Source organism: Eucyclogobius newberryi, unplaced genomic scaffold, assembly GCF_026437365.1.
Source record: "Eucyclogobius newberryi isolate DKJ021-1_F unplaced genomic scaffold, fEucNew1.0.hap1 SCAF_15, whole genome shotgun sequence".
Taxonomy (NCBI): domain Eukaryota; kingdom Metazoa; phylum Chordata; class Actinopteri; order Gobiiformes; family Gobiidae; genus Eucyclogobius; species Eucyclogobius newberryi.
In genome coordinates this window covers 4,667,351-4,682,767 of record NW_027315779.1, presented here as the reverse complement: position 1 = coordinate 4,682,767, position 15,417 = coordinate 4,667,351, and the positions used below count along the sequence as shown (strand labels likewise).

At 42.1% G+C, this 15,417-nt stretch overlaps 1 protein-coding gene across 2 annotated transcripts in view; it reads right to left on the bottom strand.

Moving 5' to 3' along the window:
• LOC140360532 (transcription factor COE1-like) overlaps positions 1-15,417 on the bottom strand; it is a 153,549-nt gene that overhangs the window by 132,768 nt on the left and 5,364 nt on the right. For both annotated transcript variants that reach the window (XM_072445775.1, XM_072445776.1), the window contains exon 5: positions 1,741-1,814. In XM_072445775.1, coding sequence (XP_072301876.1) covers positions 1,741-1,814 — 74 coding nt within the window. The remainder of the gene's footprint in view (positions 1-1,740; positions 1,815-15,417) is intronic.

Below are 15,417 nucleotides of genomic sequence, written 5' to 3'. Positions count from 1 at the left end.
CCCCCCTCCCCGAGCGCAGCATCAGCAGGAAGAAAAAACAGCCGCTGGTTTGACCTCGGCGCGTGCAGCAGGCAAAAAGCTACTGTTTAGGACGGATTACGCGCCGGAAAATGCTCGAGAACGTAGCATAGCGTAGACGTACGGAATATGTTTTCTCACTTTATGCAAAACAATTTACCCGCGTTCGCAAATCATCCCGTACAAGATGAATAACAATAACTTACCGTAAAAACTTCCGGGCGAATACAATTACTTATAAAGTCGCCCGCAAATCGAGTTGGAATTCCAACACGGCGCGGCGGCAGAAGCGGCTTGCCCGACTCGCCGCCGCATAAAATATTATTGGTGCTGATTCCACGCCTTAAATCCCTGCTCGTGCATATATATGAACCCCGATTTATATTGTTATGGTTAAAGTTGTTCGGCGACAAGGTCAGGAGAACAGGAACAACTTAATTCATGTGCTAAATTTGAATTTTTATCACTGCTTTGTGCGTGCGTGTGCATTTGCGAGTGTGTCCGTGCATATGCTTCTGTATGTGCCTCTATTTGCGTGTAAAAAAAGGCGACCCGGGATGCATATATTTTATAGTCAGATTGCCGGGGAAGGCCCATTTGTTAGGCTTGAAACAACAGGAGGGTTGGGATTGACTAATGACTTCTTCTGTGTCCTAATTAACCAGGCGTCACACACATTGTATAGGATGGGTTGGGTAAAACGCCTCTATAAATAGTCGTTCGTCCCAACCTACTTCTCGCAGGAAAATTCATCTTTAGATTATAATTAAAGGGAGCACTCTGAAAGCTAAAACTCGTCTTCGTCAACGGCGCGCGGCCGCGTTGCGTGCGCGGCCGTGCGGGGAGGCGGGGGTTAACGAGGGTGGCGCCGTAAGAAATGTATCCAGTCCGGGGGCCAATGATTTGTGGGACGTTTCTTCGGATGAATAAATAGTTTTGTAAGAAAAAAGTGAGCATGGGCTAAATGAGAGAGTCGCAGCGCAGAGATAGGGATTGTGTCGTCGCGCTGAAGTTTCAATGAGCTCGATGTTATTAAACCAATGGAGATTTTAAGACGCAAAATACAGTATTAGTAGTGTGCATTGCGACGAATAATGACTCCGTAGTGACAATTGTATTATCCAGTGGTGACACAGCAGATTATTGGCTTGTTCCACGACACTTCTGTATACTTTTTGAAGCTGGAGTACCCTACTTTTTTCCTCGTATATTAGCAAATACATATTTCCTTCATAGAGTAGAGTTAAAAAGCAGAACTCTGTGACAAAATCAGACCACAGCACATCATCTGCATATAATAGTACAGTATTTTATCGCTCGTAAACTCTGAAGTAAGATCCATAAGCGGCGCTAAGACTGACTGAGCTTTGGCGGTTTTCCCGAGCTTCACGTCTCCGTCTGACAAAGCTGTGCACAAGTCCAAAAATTAATACATGCGAATATGAGGCATGTGCCAAAGGGTTTGTGAGAACTATTTCCTCCAGTTTTTGCCAAGTTTACCTTAAGTTCTTCCACCTACACCATTTAAACCTCCTGCTCACACGCATCTTTCATGCTTTCAGGCTTTCACACGTGGCATTTCATTCACGTTTTTGCTTTAATAAACATGTTTGATTCCTGAGGTCGCGGTCCTTGCTCGTGAATGCGCCTTGTTGTCAATAACGTTTTGTGTAGCGTGTTGTGTTGCGCTGCGTGTGGGTTTAAACTGAGAGGAGACGTTACCTGCACATGATCTCGTGTGTGAGCAGCACTCGGCACATCTCCGGGTTCTTGTCTTGGCCTTCGTACACGATGGCCTGAAAGAAAAAGACAAAAAGACGAGTTTATCCTGTGTGAAAACCCTGGAGCTCGAGCTTGGTTATCTTGTCTATGGCGATGGTGGTGATAGCACAATGGACCTGGATTGATTACTTCACTTGTACTGCGAGAATAATGGCAAACGCAATTCGAACGGTCGCAATACGTAAATGGCAATTATAGCAATTATTCTGGTCAAATGATTTCCTCTTCCAACAGCAAATATCCTCCCTCAAAGCCGACTCATTAGACATTAAATAATACGAAATCGATACTTCTTTCCAAAAAGGTTCAGTCCTAATCTTATTGTTGGGTCATTTTTTGGAAAACAAACACATTACAAACTACTAAAATGTACAGAAAACAATATGTTTGGGAATGATTGAGTCGACTGCGGCATCGGAACAAAAGAAAATGTGAATGACATACCGTATTTTCCGGACAATAAGTCGCACATTTTTTCATAGTTTTGGCCAGGGTGCGACTTATACTCCAGAACGACTTATCTGTGATAATATTTGTTATTTTCACACTGGCAACCACAAGAGGGCGCTCTAGGCTCTAAGCGACGCAGAAGAAGAATCAGCACTTCCTCTACCTCCGGAGTTTGTGGAGTTGTTTAGAAGAATTCAATGGATTTAGTGATTTGGGGTAATACTGATGCTTTGATAAACATGTTCTTTATGCTATAGTTATCAGAATAACTGTTCATGTGTTACGTTAACATACCAGAAACTTACGACAGTTCGTTGTCTGTGCCTCATGTAGCTGAAGGTGTTAGCGTTAGCATACGTACACCTATTCACCATGTTCTCTCATCTGTTATTATTTTAAACTGCATTTCAAGATTAAATGTCTGTTCTTGGTCTTGGATTTTCTCAAATAAATTTCCCCAAAACTGCGACTTATACTCCAGTGCGACTTATATATGTTTTTTTCTTCTCTATTGTGCATTTTTTGGCTGGTGTGACTTATACTCCTGTGCAACGTATAGTCCTGAAAATACGGTAATTAGTTGCTTCACCAAACCTGATAAACAGGAAGGAAAAAGGATATGAAATAAATATATACGTTTTCACAGGCTCACACTCTGAAAGGTGACACTCGTCATTAGATTACGGTTTAATTAGTTGTTTTTTGGGGGAGGAAAACTGCGCATATTTTAGAATAAATAACACACTGGATTTACACTTATTGTGTCACATCACCTATAACACAGTATTTACTAATATATTCAGAAAGATTGAAAGTTACTTGTTGAAATTATCCGGAGTATTTCTACCAACTCTAACTATTGAACGTCAGTGAATTCTAACACTGTAAAGGCTGAATAATGTTTGAATTACATACAATTTAGTCACTTTATTCACTTTATTCATAAATTAGTCTTCAGTCACCACATTTCCACCTTTATTTGGTTGAAAATGTACTTAAGAAGTCTCAATACATAAGAGAAACAATAACTGCTGACTAGTCGATTGCTAAAACAATCGTTAGTGACAGCTCTGCGACAATTTTCCGAATGTCTCTCCTCGCTCTTCTTGCCAATTTTACATGATGATGACAATTGTGAGTCCAGGCCACAATTTAATCGTAAAAGGACTGAAAAAAGTAACAAACTTGGGGATTTAAGAGGCAAAAATAGGTAATTTCTATTCAATCTATTCTCCGAAACGTAAAGCTGAATGTAAAGTGCTTTTATAGGTTTACGTCACGTTGTTTTACCAAAGTGCCAACAATTGTGACTAATCGTAAAATCGAGAGTGATACCATGACGATCCGAGTTCTGTCCGATAAAATAACAACCCTTAGTCCAACAATACGTCAGAGAAAGGTTAAACGTGGGCTCTTCCAAACACCGTGACGTCCTCTAACACCAAACCGTTGCCGTGGAGCTTTACATCGCTCTCCTTCCTTCGCTCAGCCGTCTCTGCTCCATCATTCAGCAGTCGGAGCGCACTCCCTCGGTGTCTTTGGTCTATTCCCGGGCGTTTGAAGTGTCGCGCTGGATCCGGCAGCGTACGGACCACTCCGCTCGAGAAAAAGAACTCGCTCCGTCCTTTCCAATCACGTCACGTTTTTCCACAGCGCCATTAAGTCAACAGCGCTTCAGACTTCACTCATCCTCCATATCAATTCATATTTCTTGCCTGACGCGCTGCCAGCTCTAAGCATCATTATTAAAGTGTATTTTTAACTAAAATGCTAGACCTAAAATGATACACGCATCATTAGAGAACTATTACCGTATGTTCAGATTAAGGATTATGCTGCAAAACAATCTGTGACTAACAATCAATATTTTCCATTGATATAACACGATTATTTATTTAAAATGTATTTGTAAACATTCTATTTTAAAAGACAACTCTTAACAAATTAACTTTTAAACACTTTTTAAAAAAAATTCTTTAAATAAAACAGAAAACTTGCAAATAAAATTAGTTGTTGAACAAATTAATCAACACAAAGTCATATGGCCTTATTTACAACTTTCTTCCATATCCTCATCAGTCAGATGACTATTTGCAGGAGTTTCATTTACATATTAATCGTCATTACACTCACAAAAAATATGTATTAAGCTTCTGATGGAAAAATAAAGGTTGCTGTGGCGTCCATCATGGTGTATTTTATGCGGTATTCAAATTGTACCGCTCTATTTGACATTCCATTCCATTTTTCGTTTTTCTACTTGATGACGGTCCCAAAGCACTCGTCTCGGCTCCGGCTGCACATTCGGATCAGTGTAATTCGCTGCGCCCAAAGTACGCATCTGATTGTTAAAAACGAGGTTGTGTCACTAGGCAGTATAAATATGAATATTTTGGCTGTGTATGATCTGCAAATACTTTTGCGTTTAGGAGCTATCGACCTCGGAAGTCTGAATCTGACGCAAACTTTATCGCACGTGGCTCCTCCCACTTTCAGACTCTGATCTGAGACAGCAGCTGGACTCGTCATGACAACACAGCGTCCTACATGTATCATGCCGTTATTGACGATCGATTGACGAGTGATCAGTACTTTTAGGCGCTTTGGTTGTACAATTGAACACGCATTTTTGTATCGCAAAAGCTGCAATACAAAAAACACTTTTTTTCTGACGAATGCATCGCATTTGAGAGAAATTGCGTCGCATTTTGCGATGCGATACCGCTTATTCTGAACCCTGAAAAGCCTTTAATTTTCGCAAAAAAACGACAGTGCGCCTTATAATCCAGTGTGCCTTATATATGGATTAATACTGGTTGTGCTTACTGACCTCGAAACGATTGTGTGTGGTACACGTTTTGTTTCTTTTAATACGCCTTATAGTCCGGTGCGCCTTATATTTGAAAAATTATCAAAAATAGACCATTGATTGACAGTGCGCTTTATAATCCAGTGCGCCTTATAGTGCAGAAAATACGGTACAGGATTTCCTCCTAATATAACGACGACCACAACAATATCTATGTCTTGAGTTAGTAGTGCCAACATTTCTAATACTCGTACTTCTCAAACAATCATCTATTTGTATCGCCTATATTTGTATTTTAAAACAGATTATTTGACGTTTGTTTTACGAATGATGGCTACGTTTCCCTCTTTTAGTAAAGCTGGGCGATGACAAAACATTTAATCATGATTATTTTCCTCGTATTGACGATTACAGTTTTTGTTGGAGGATATAATATTAAACATGTGATCCTTGCTAGCCGGAGAAGTACTGACGGGATGATGTCGGCTGTGTATTTAAGAACACTTTCATTGTCAATTATCTGTTTGTTGTTGTTTTTTTATGGGGAGGTCCAAGGCCGATCTTTCAGAAAAACAACAGTAAAAATGTTGTTTGGAGTAGAATTCAGAAGAAATTTGACTGTTTTTTCTAAAAGAATACAATGCATTTAGCTGTGATTGACACGTAGCAATGCAGTACGTTTCAAAAGACATACGGCTTTATTTATAACCCTTTGTTGACACTTTAAGGCTGACCTATTTCTGCTATTGTGGCATCAGTATTTTTAGTAATTTATTCACAAATCCACAGACAGAAAGCGCGGGCATTAGATGATTTTTTTTATAATTCATATTTAAATTTTACTTCATTAATAACTTGTGTTTTTAACAAATGCAGTTGCATTGTCTGACCTAGTTGCACGCTCACCAGTTAATCACATCAAAATAGTAAAAGAAAAGGTTGGCTCCCAAACATGCATTTATTAGATAGATTCATTGTGTGGAAAAGCCTGCTGCTTTAACAAAGTGGGTTCAGATATATTACATTAATGAGGTGTTACATACTCACTGTGACAGACTGAAGATGAACTACTCATGAAGTACTCAAGTAAAAATACTACATATTCTTCATCGTTAGATCATTACTTCAGAAAAGATAAACAGTTCTGAAACATGCCAATTTATGTTAGAATCGCTGCATATTCATATTCAGTATTAGTTATATAACACTTTATAAATACTACACTTATTTATAAAGCGTGAACAACAACTTAATTCACAATAAAAAATTATAATAATAATTACGAATGATTCAGGCTTAGAAACTAATTCATTAATACCCTAACTCCTTTTTAGTTTAGTTTGGTTTGGTTTATTCATGCTCAGCTCATTATGAATCATCAGTAATCAACAATTAAGATGTTCCACTGCAAACAATGTGCAGTATCAAAAAAAAAAAACATTTTAAACAGCTCGAAACGGAGTGAGAAGTCAAACTTATTTACTCACACCAGTTACTCACTACTTAAATAGTTACTAACGCTGAATCGTTCTTTAATAAACACTTTTCATTATAAATTAAGTCTTTGTTTACATTTTATTGCAGCTAATGAAGGTGAAGTTATCATAAGGCGGTACCAAATATTCTACCAACACTATCATTTCAGCTGTAACAATGAATGTGCTTATCAATAGTACTTCAACATTGTGATTACTGTGGTCTCACTGTACATAGTTATTCTTAAAGGTTTAATACTTTTACACAAAGGCTATAGGCTATTAGGCTAATATACGCTGTGATCAGACTAAACCTGCGACCTCTGATGTTTAAACCTCTATTTACACGTTCTGAAATGGGATAATTTTCTTTTCTTTAGTTCAAGTAAGTAGCTTTTTTCATTATCTGATTTCTGGAGTTATCAGATTATAGAAATGTCATGGCAACAGCTATATGTGATGTGAATAATCAGATTTATTTCCTGTGCAGGTTTTGGTAGAAAAAAAAACGTATGTGACAACGACAAAATGAACGAGAAAATGTTCTAATTAATTGCGCGTTGTCTTCCAAATACAACAGTTAATCGAAAACCCCACCAATTAACTGAGCATTTAAACACACACACACACACACACACACACACACAACAGATCTAATAATTGACTTATAAGATTAGAAGATCTAGTGATCGTATTTTGTAAATGTATCTGCCAAAAACATACTCGCGATAGTTGAACTTTTTCTCAACTTATATATGTTTTTATGACCCAACTTACCAACTTAAGCATGCACTTAAGGAAAACATAGGGCCTTAAACGCCGTGGTCTTCATTTGTTTGAGCCGTGATATAAAGCTCATGCAGAACCGCGATGCAAAGAGTCGCTCCGAGCTCCGACACACAGAAAAATAACACTCCCATAACATATCTGTCGAATTGCAGTTGTCGTCGCCCGCAGCCTTTGATACTAATAGCTCCTCGCGATGAGCAGGGGAATTGGAGCCCCATTGATTCCCCCCGCTTTAGGCGTGTGTCACTCATTATTTTCTGTGAATGAGCAGAAATTCAACTTTAACAAAATACATGCCGCAATGTTTTTAAGACCTTTTTTTTCTCCTTTTTCTTTCCTTTAAGGCTCTGGTGGTCCAACGCTCCGGGCGGCAATAAATGCAAGAGGAGTGGGAACTGGAGAAAAGCGTTCATGCCAAGCAGAAAACTAGCACTTTTACAGAGGACAAGAGGCAAATGAGACGTCGTACCGAATCTAAGCTGTGTTCACAAGTAATAAATGCATGCAGGAAACTAAAGCTGGGCCATGGCATTGTCGGTTTTGGAGGTCATATCACACTGTAATATCATGAATTCATTAATAATTTGCCTTTCACGGAGCAGTTCAACGCTGCCGATAACGCCCCGGACACACTGCACACGTATTTCCCTCTGCGCAGGCATAAAGGTGTTTTTTTTTTTGGGAACGCTTTGAAAAACCCAGAGTCAGTGCTGCGAGGAGACGTCCTGCTGCAGGTGCCGCTGAGGTCGTCCTGGCTTTGACGTGCAGCTGTGGTTCTGTGAGCGAGCGTGCGTAAATGCTGACGAGCGCGCCGTGTTTAGCCCCTAAAAGAGCGTAAAGACTTTGGAGGTTCTGAGGGTGCTAAAAAGGCTAATAAAGACAGAGAAAGGACGTGTGGTGTGGAAGCAGAACCTAGAACTATAACTAAGCGCTGGAAAACAATTCAGCACTAAAGCAGTAAAGGTCAGAGAAATGTATAGTGTCAGTACATTAATAGCACAAATGTTTATTTCAGACCGTGATGTAACTTCAGGTCACATTGCCCAACAAGAAAGTCGAAGTTTCACAATAAAAACTGGACTTACAAAGCGCCACATTAGTCCATCAGTCCGTGAGTTCTCAGTTGTACTCGGACGGTGGTAAGCTCCTTCTCTAGCCACGCATGCCCTGGGGCAGACTGATAGAAGTCAATCTGCACCTTCTGCCTCTCTGACCACAACCTAGTACACTGACTAGAGATTTCATAAACCATGACGAGGACACAACTGCACTTCAGGTGAACGTTTGACACCAGGCACCACTCAATTAAAGAATTCAACTTCATTTCTGTCACTACTTTATTATTGACATTTCTGCCCACAAATAAAACACAAGCAACTGCATCTCTACGCATTGATGTTAGGACTATACAGTAGTTTCAGTTATTTTATTGTGAATCGTGAGTCTATTCTGCCTTAGTGTAAATGCCTAGTTTACAGTAGGTGTAGGTGTAGGTGTAAAAGTAACGCAACAACAACTGTAACAACTATAACTTCTGTATGAATAGTAATGTGAGCTTGTGTGGTTCAGATACCCCAGAGTTTAGTGTGTGGACAAACTGAAGCACAGCTCGTCAGTCGGACCAGAGTGTCTTACTTAATGGCTTGTACTAAATGTAGCCTGAACCTAAAGGGTACAATGAGCTCCGGTCGGGTCACTTCCTCTCTGCTCCGGACACCGCTTCATCGTCAGTGTCATCTAGACCTCCTTTTTCCTGCTTCTCCTTCTCACATTTTTGTTCTTTTGCGAACACGCCCTCAGCAGCCGAGCAAGCCTTCACACCTTCACATTTATCTCCTGAACAGAGTCAGGCTGAGGTCCTCCCAAAAGCCCACAGAAAGGCCACGGCTGTCACCTGATCACATGACACAAACAGGCCTTTGTACTCTTTGTCTAACAGTCACTTTAAGCCACCATCGTGCCTCTATTGTCCGGCCGGGGAGTCGAACCGCCCCGAAGACGAGACGAAAAAGGAACTGATGCATCGATAAAGTCAGGTGGAAGGAACAGAGGCGGAAGAATTACTCTAAGATATTGAAAATGTGTTAATAGTTTCATGAATTGAGGCTAAAAGTATTGAATGTCGAGTTTAACGAAGTATAAAGTAGTACTCACTAATACTACTACAGTTATCATTACCAAAACAACACGCAAGTTCACTACAATGCATTACTAACTGTACAACACTACTACTACTACCACTACTACCAGCACTACATACTCTGGCACTGGGGATTGAACGTGAAGAACTCTTCTTTACTGGCATCTGAGCCAATCGTCATAATATTTAGGAGATATAAAAAGCACCAATCGACCGACATGTTTCTTCTTTGTGGCCGATGCAATTTTTGTTCAGAATCCTGAGTAACCGATAAGCTCTGGCCATGTGAAGCACCAGTTTTGATCATTTACCTCAAATTATGTCATTAAATTCCCTTCAAACTCACCTCCAGCCCTGTTTTACCACAAACCAATAAGAGAGCAGTGTAGTCCTGCTTTGTGCAGAGCTTTCTTTGCAGGAAAGTGTTAAAATAATAATGAGTGTTCTTTAGGCGGCAGGTTGTCATAAACAATCGGCTGGAGATTAAAGGCCTTTAAATATCAGTCCATCTCAATTAAAAAAAAGTGTATACAACCCAATAAATTGCTTGGTCACAACTGGTAGATACATTTATCAGGCTACAGTGTGAGAATACTTTTAAATGAATGCAGTCTGTCGTTTTAACGGTAGGCTGAATGAACATCCTGCTGCCTGACGACACAATACTGAGCTCGGTTACTAGGGATGCACCGATACTGCTAATTCAAACCATATTGGTATCGAAGATAATGGTTCAGGCGATATTCTGGTTAGTGTAACGACTATAATATATGTGTTTTAAGACGGGTGTTTGCCCAGAACATGTCGTAATCTTAGAAAATGTATTTAGACAAAGCAGTTTAGTAGATACTTGAAGGACAAATAATAGTCACAAAACACAATTGGATTCATTTTGTAAGAAGTTGATTGTGTTTTAAGGAAACAAACGCTGGCATCAGTAAAAATCAGGTATGAGCAGTTACTCAAAGCTGGCGTGTCCCTTTCTATTACTTTTACATCTCACAGTACTGGCTGTCAAACTGAACACCCATTTCCCCACTAGGTTTTACATTATTTTAACTAATTAGCTCATTTTGATGTTTACTTTGTTCAAACATGTACTTTCCCCCCCCTAAATGTTTGAACGAATCATCTTATCACTTCCCCTTCATCAGACAAAACCACAAACAATCAAAAAGAGAGTGGAAATGAGTACATTTCAGAAGTAAAAGTACAGGGTTACTAAGCACCAGCACTAAGGAAGCTGCTCACTGTGGACTCTGGCTATTAAGATAAACGAGGCCAGTGTTAATTTATCCAGCTCCGTGTCAGACCCTGTAATAGCTTTGCCCCTTTAGCGTCTCTAAACTTAAGTTCCTGCCTCGGCTGTGTCCTCTTTCCAAACTTAAGCCATCTGGATCCACCAAATGACACCAAGAGTAATTTTCATCATAATAATAACGTATAGTCCAGTGCTGTTTGACAAGCTCTTGTTAAAAGTGGGTCCCGGCGCACGTTTTCTTAGGGCGTTTCATCAAATTGTCACTTAGGCGGCTGCGCTCCATTCCTTTCATCTGCCTTCCCCTGTCTCCTAGCTCCTCTCCTCGGCTCCTCTCCCCGGCTCCTTTGAAGCGGTGTGACATGCGCGGCGTGTAAACAAGGCGGCGTTAAGCAGGGAACACACTTCGCCCCGCGTTACTGTCAGCCGGAGAAGTGTCTGGGCGGCGCGGCTCTCTCGCAGACGCTGTTCGACATGCGGCGGCGAGATGCGCTCGTTTAAGGAGCGAGCGGAGAGCGGGAGGGCGAGCTCCGCTGTTATTTACCACCGTCGAGCGCTGGTCTGAACAGGTAGACCAGGCTTACAGCTTCAAAGAGCACCCGCGGTTTCAATTACATCATGTGTGAGAAAAGAAAAGAGCCTACAATACATACTTGATCTTCAGTGTGCCAGTGTACTTTGAGGCGTGGCCAGGTGTGCCTTGGGAAAATGTCCAATCAGAGTTCACAGATGCACACATGGATTTAATTCGATACAATTTTGGAGTTTTCCAGGGCAAACTAATCCAAAAAAGAAAGCAACACAATCGCCACAACCAAATGGGAAGAACCGGATACAGTGGCGTGGACAATATCGCTGCATTATACGTCTCTAAAAGGTGTGATTTGTTAATATGTGGAATCTTCTCAACCAAGAAAGTGTTCTGTGACCCAAACGAGGCTGAAGAACACTGGCCCACACGAGGCCTTGTGTACAGTCAGTACGAGGCGGGTTCAGCGTGTATTCTGAGCGTGTATTCTGAGCGTGTATTCTGAGCGTGTATTCTGAGCGTGTATTCTGAGCGTGTATTCTGAGCGCGTTCCTCGTAGACGGTCAGCTACACAAACCACAGCGTGTTGCGGTGCGTATTTGCTCACGTCTAATTACCTGAACCCCGCTCCGGACCCCTGCGATGTCGTCTCCCCCGGACCACGCCCGCAATGCTCTGAGGTCAAAGTATTGCATTTTAAAGATTTTGGAGCCACGCACAACACAGATTTGGTATAAACCCAGCGCTACAATAAAAAACGCTGAAGTAAGTGAAAGTAGAAAGTCATGTTTTGGACTTCAGAAGTTGCTCATTTTGGAGTTTTGCTTGCGTTCTTCAAACGTTCAGTAATTTACACTCAAAGCAAATCTAGCTTAATAGTAAATGCGACTTCCTTTGTACATACACAAGAGTCAGAACTTGTATAACTAAATAACGCAATCATCCAAAATGGTCCCCCGCATTCACAATAGTAAATAAAGTATAAAAATCCATCGTTTTTCTTCCTCAGCAGTCCCAGTCCAGACCAGTGGCCCTTGAAGTGCATCTGTAATGAGGCCGGACTTGGCCCTGGTTCTATTGACTCATGTTTGGGTCACAGCACCTGTTTGCAGCGCTTCGACCGCACGAGCTAACGCTGTGTTTATTTATTTGGAGTAAGTAGCGCGAGCAAAACAAGCAGAGAGCAATCCAGCAGAATACTTTGCACTGCTTAAAGGTGCACTACGTAACCTTTCTGGTGGAGGGGGCGTGGCCATCTGCTCGTCTCCGTGGAGATGAGTCATTGGCATTAAACTGCTTAGGAGAGGCGACGGCGCTCACAGTAGGAATACGTGTCTTTTCAAGGTATTTTTCAGCCACAAAAAAACGCATGGGATTGAGAAGATAATGCCATACTGTGGGACATACCAGGCCCAGACCAGCACCAGAAAGGTTAACGCACCTTTTACGGGTTGTCAAAAGTATCGAAAAGCAGATACTTATCGATACTGAAACTAGACACTCATTTGAAAGCTTAGATACCAAAGGAAATCACATAATTTGACCTTTTGTGAACCATTTCCACCATTTTGAGAACCACTTGAGCTTCGTCAGAACTGGGATGAGACCACAGTGTTTAATAATAAAGGAAGCACTATTATTTTGACTATAACATTGAGCTAGAAAACTGTACATTAATTAAAATTGTTGTATCTAAATCGGTGCGGAGAATTAAGTGTTTCCCTGAGTATTGAAATCGAGTTTGAAATATTGGTATCGTGACAACACTAGTAAAAAAGTGTAAAAAAAACGACTTGACAGAAAATGAACACACAACTAAACTGGAAGCAGAATCGCACACCGTTTAAAAACACAAACTCTCAAAAACACAGTATTCTCTCAACATTGCTGTTTTCCTGTCCTTATTACAGTCTCAAGCACACGTTTCTTGGTCACGCACGTTCCGGTGGGGCCAGCGTTCACGTGCGTTCGCCTCGCACACCTGCGCCAAGACAAATGGCCTCCGCACACCTAAAATCTCCTGCATTTACGCTCCAAAAGGCAGTGAAATAAAGCAGCGTTTTGCCCTGGACTTCCACTGGGACCGAGGCCTGGAGCGCTTAAGCCGCCGGAGTGTGTTCGGAGCGTCTGAGCCCGGGCTAAACAGTGTTCTTTGTGAACAGTTTCTCTCTAAGGCATGCAAGACTTCAGCTGTTTGTGTGAGAGGGTCAAAGATGCATTCAAACCGCATTTTGAAAAGCTATAACCTACATAATTCCTGGGTCGGAGATTGATTATAGAGTTCTTCTTCAGGAAAAAAAAACATTTATTTACCACCAAAGCTTGGTCAAATACACATTAAAAGCGGGAGATACTTCTAATAATGTATGTATGTGTGCAAAATTATGACTTTGGGTGCATTGTTTCTCGTCAAAACGATAAAAAAGGCAGTGGGAAAGTTTGATTAAAAAACAAATAGAGCAGAAAGTTGCAAAAGAAAAGATAAAAGTCGAAAATTCATCGCGTTTGTCTTTACGTTTCAGTCCGTACATGTTTTGTGTGACATTTGAACTTCGACCACGAAGTTCACGAGCACCTTTTGGCACGTTTCTGCTCAAATTGCCACAAAATCCTCAGAATATTCTCTCACGCAGCACAGGCTTAAATGCAATTGTTACAAAAAACACGTCAAAAACAACACATATAAATAGCAAAGGAGGAAGTAAAGTCAAATGCAAATAAACAGCAGTTCACTCATGCACGTGTAACGAGACAGCGGCAATAATGGTATAATAGTGTCTCAAACTGAACTAAGAGCGTGACCGTTTTAGGTAAACTCAAGACGAACTGCATTTCAGATCGTTTCAAGAGTAAGTTGTGGTTGGATTCCGGAGTTGAGAGATTTGTGGCTGCGTTTCTCCATCTACTGTGCCTAATAAAGCTTACATACAACAACATCATATTTATAGTCGGCAGTTTGTCTTGAGTGCAGCTGGAAGTGATAAGACTCCAACTTTAAGACTAAATACGACTCAAGCCAAGCGCAAACATCTGCTATTTCTCTTTCTGTCTTTTAGAAACTATCTTCTAGAACAGTACAGGGGATTTGCTCAAGACGGAACGGAATTATATCGTTTACATCACTCAAATGGATTGGGCTTTTGAAAGCAAGATAAAGAGAAATGGTAAGACTAGAAAATCTGCAATGGCTGAAGCCATTGCTGGAGTGTCTGCGTCTCTCCCTCTCCCTCCCTCTCCCCCTCCCTCTCTCTCTCTCTTTCCCTCTCCCCCTCTCCCTGTCACCCCCTCTCTCTCTCTCTCTCCCTCTCCCTCTCTCTCTCTCCCCCTCTCCCTCTCTCCCTCTCTCTCTCCCTCTCCCTCTCTCTCTCTCCCTCTCCCCCTCTCCCCCTCTCCCTGTCACCCCCTCACTCTCTCTCTCTCTCCCTCTCACTCCCTCCCTCCCTCTCCCTCTCTCTCTCTCCCTCTCTCCCTCCTTCTCACTCCCTCCCTCTCCCTCTCTCCCTCTCCCCCTCTCCCTCTCACCCCCTCTCTCTCTCTCTCTCCCTCTCCCTCTCTCTCTCTCCCCCTCTCCCTCTCTCCCTCTCTCTCTCCCTCTCCCTCTCTCTCTCTCCCTCTCCCCCTCTCCCCCTCTCCCTGTCACCCCCTCACTCTCTCTCTCTCTCCCTCTCACTCCCTCCCTCCCTCTCCCTCTCTCTCTCTCCCTCTCTCCCTCCTTCTCACTCCCTCCCTCTCCCTCTCTCCCTCTCCCCCTCTCCCTCTCACCCCCTCACTCTCTCTCTCTCTCCCTCTCACTCCCTCCCTCCCTCTCCCTCTCTCTCTCTCCCTCTCTCCCTCCTTCTCACTCCCTCCCTCTCCCTCTCCCCCTCTCCCCCTCTCCCTGTCACCCCCTCACTCTCTCTCTCTCTCCCTCTCACTCCCTCCCTCCCTCTCCCTCTCTCTCTCTCCCTCTCTCCCTCCTTCTCACTCCCTCCCTCTCTCTCTCTCCCTCTCCCCCTCTCCCTCTCACCCCCTCTCTCTCTCTCTCTCTCGCTCTCTCTCTCGCTCTCTCGCGCTCGACTGGCTCCGTCCCAAAATTCTAAAGAATAAAGCCTAAAGAATAAAGGGTAAAGAATTCTCATAATGCCCAAATTCATTTTTAAATGGGGAAAAAGTACTAATACTTTTGAA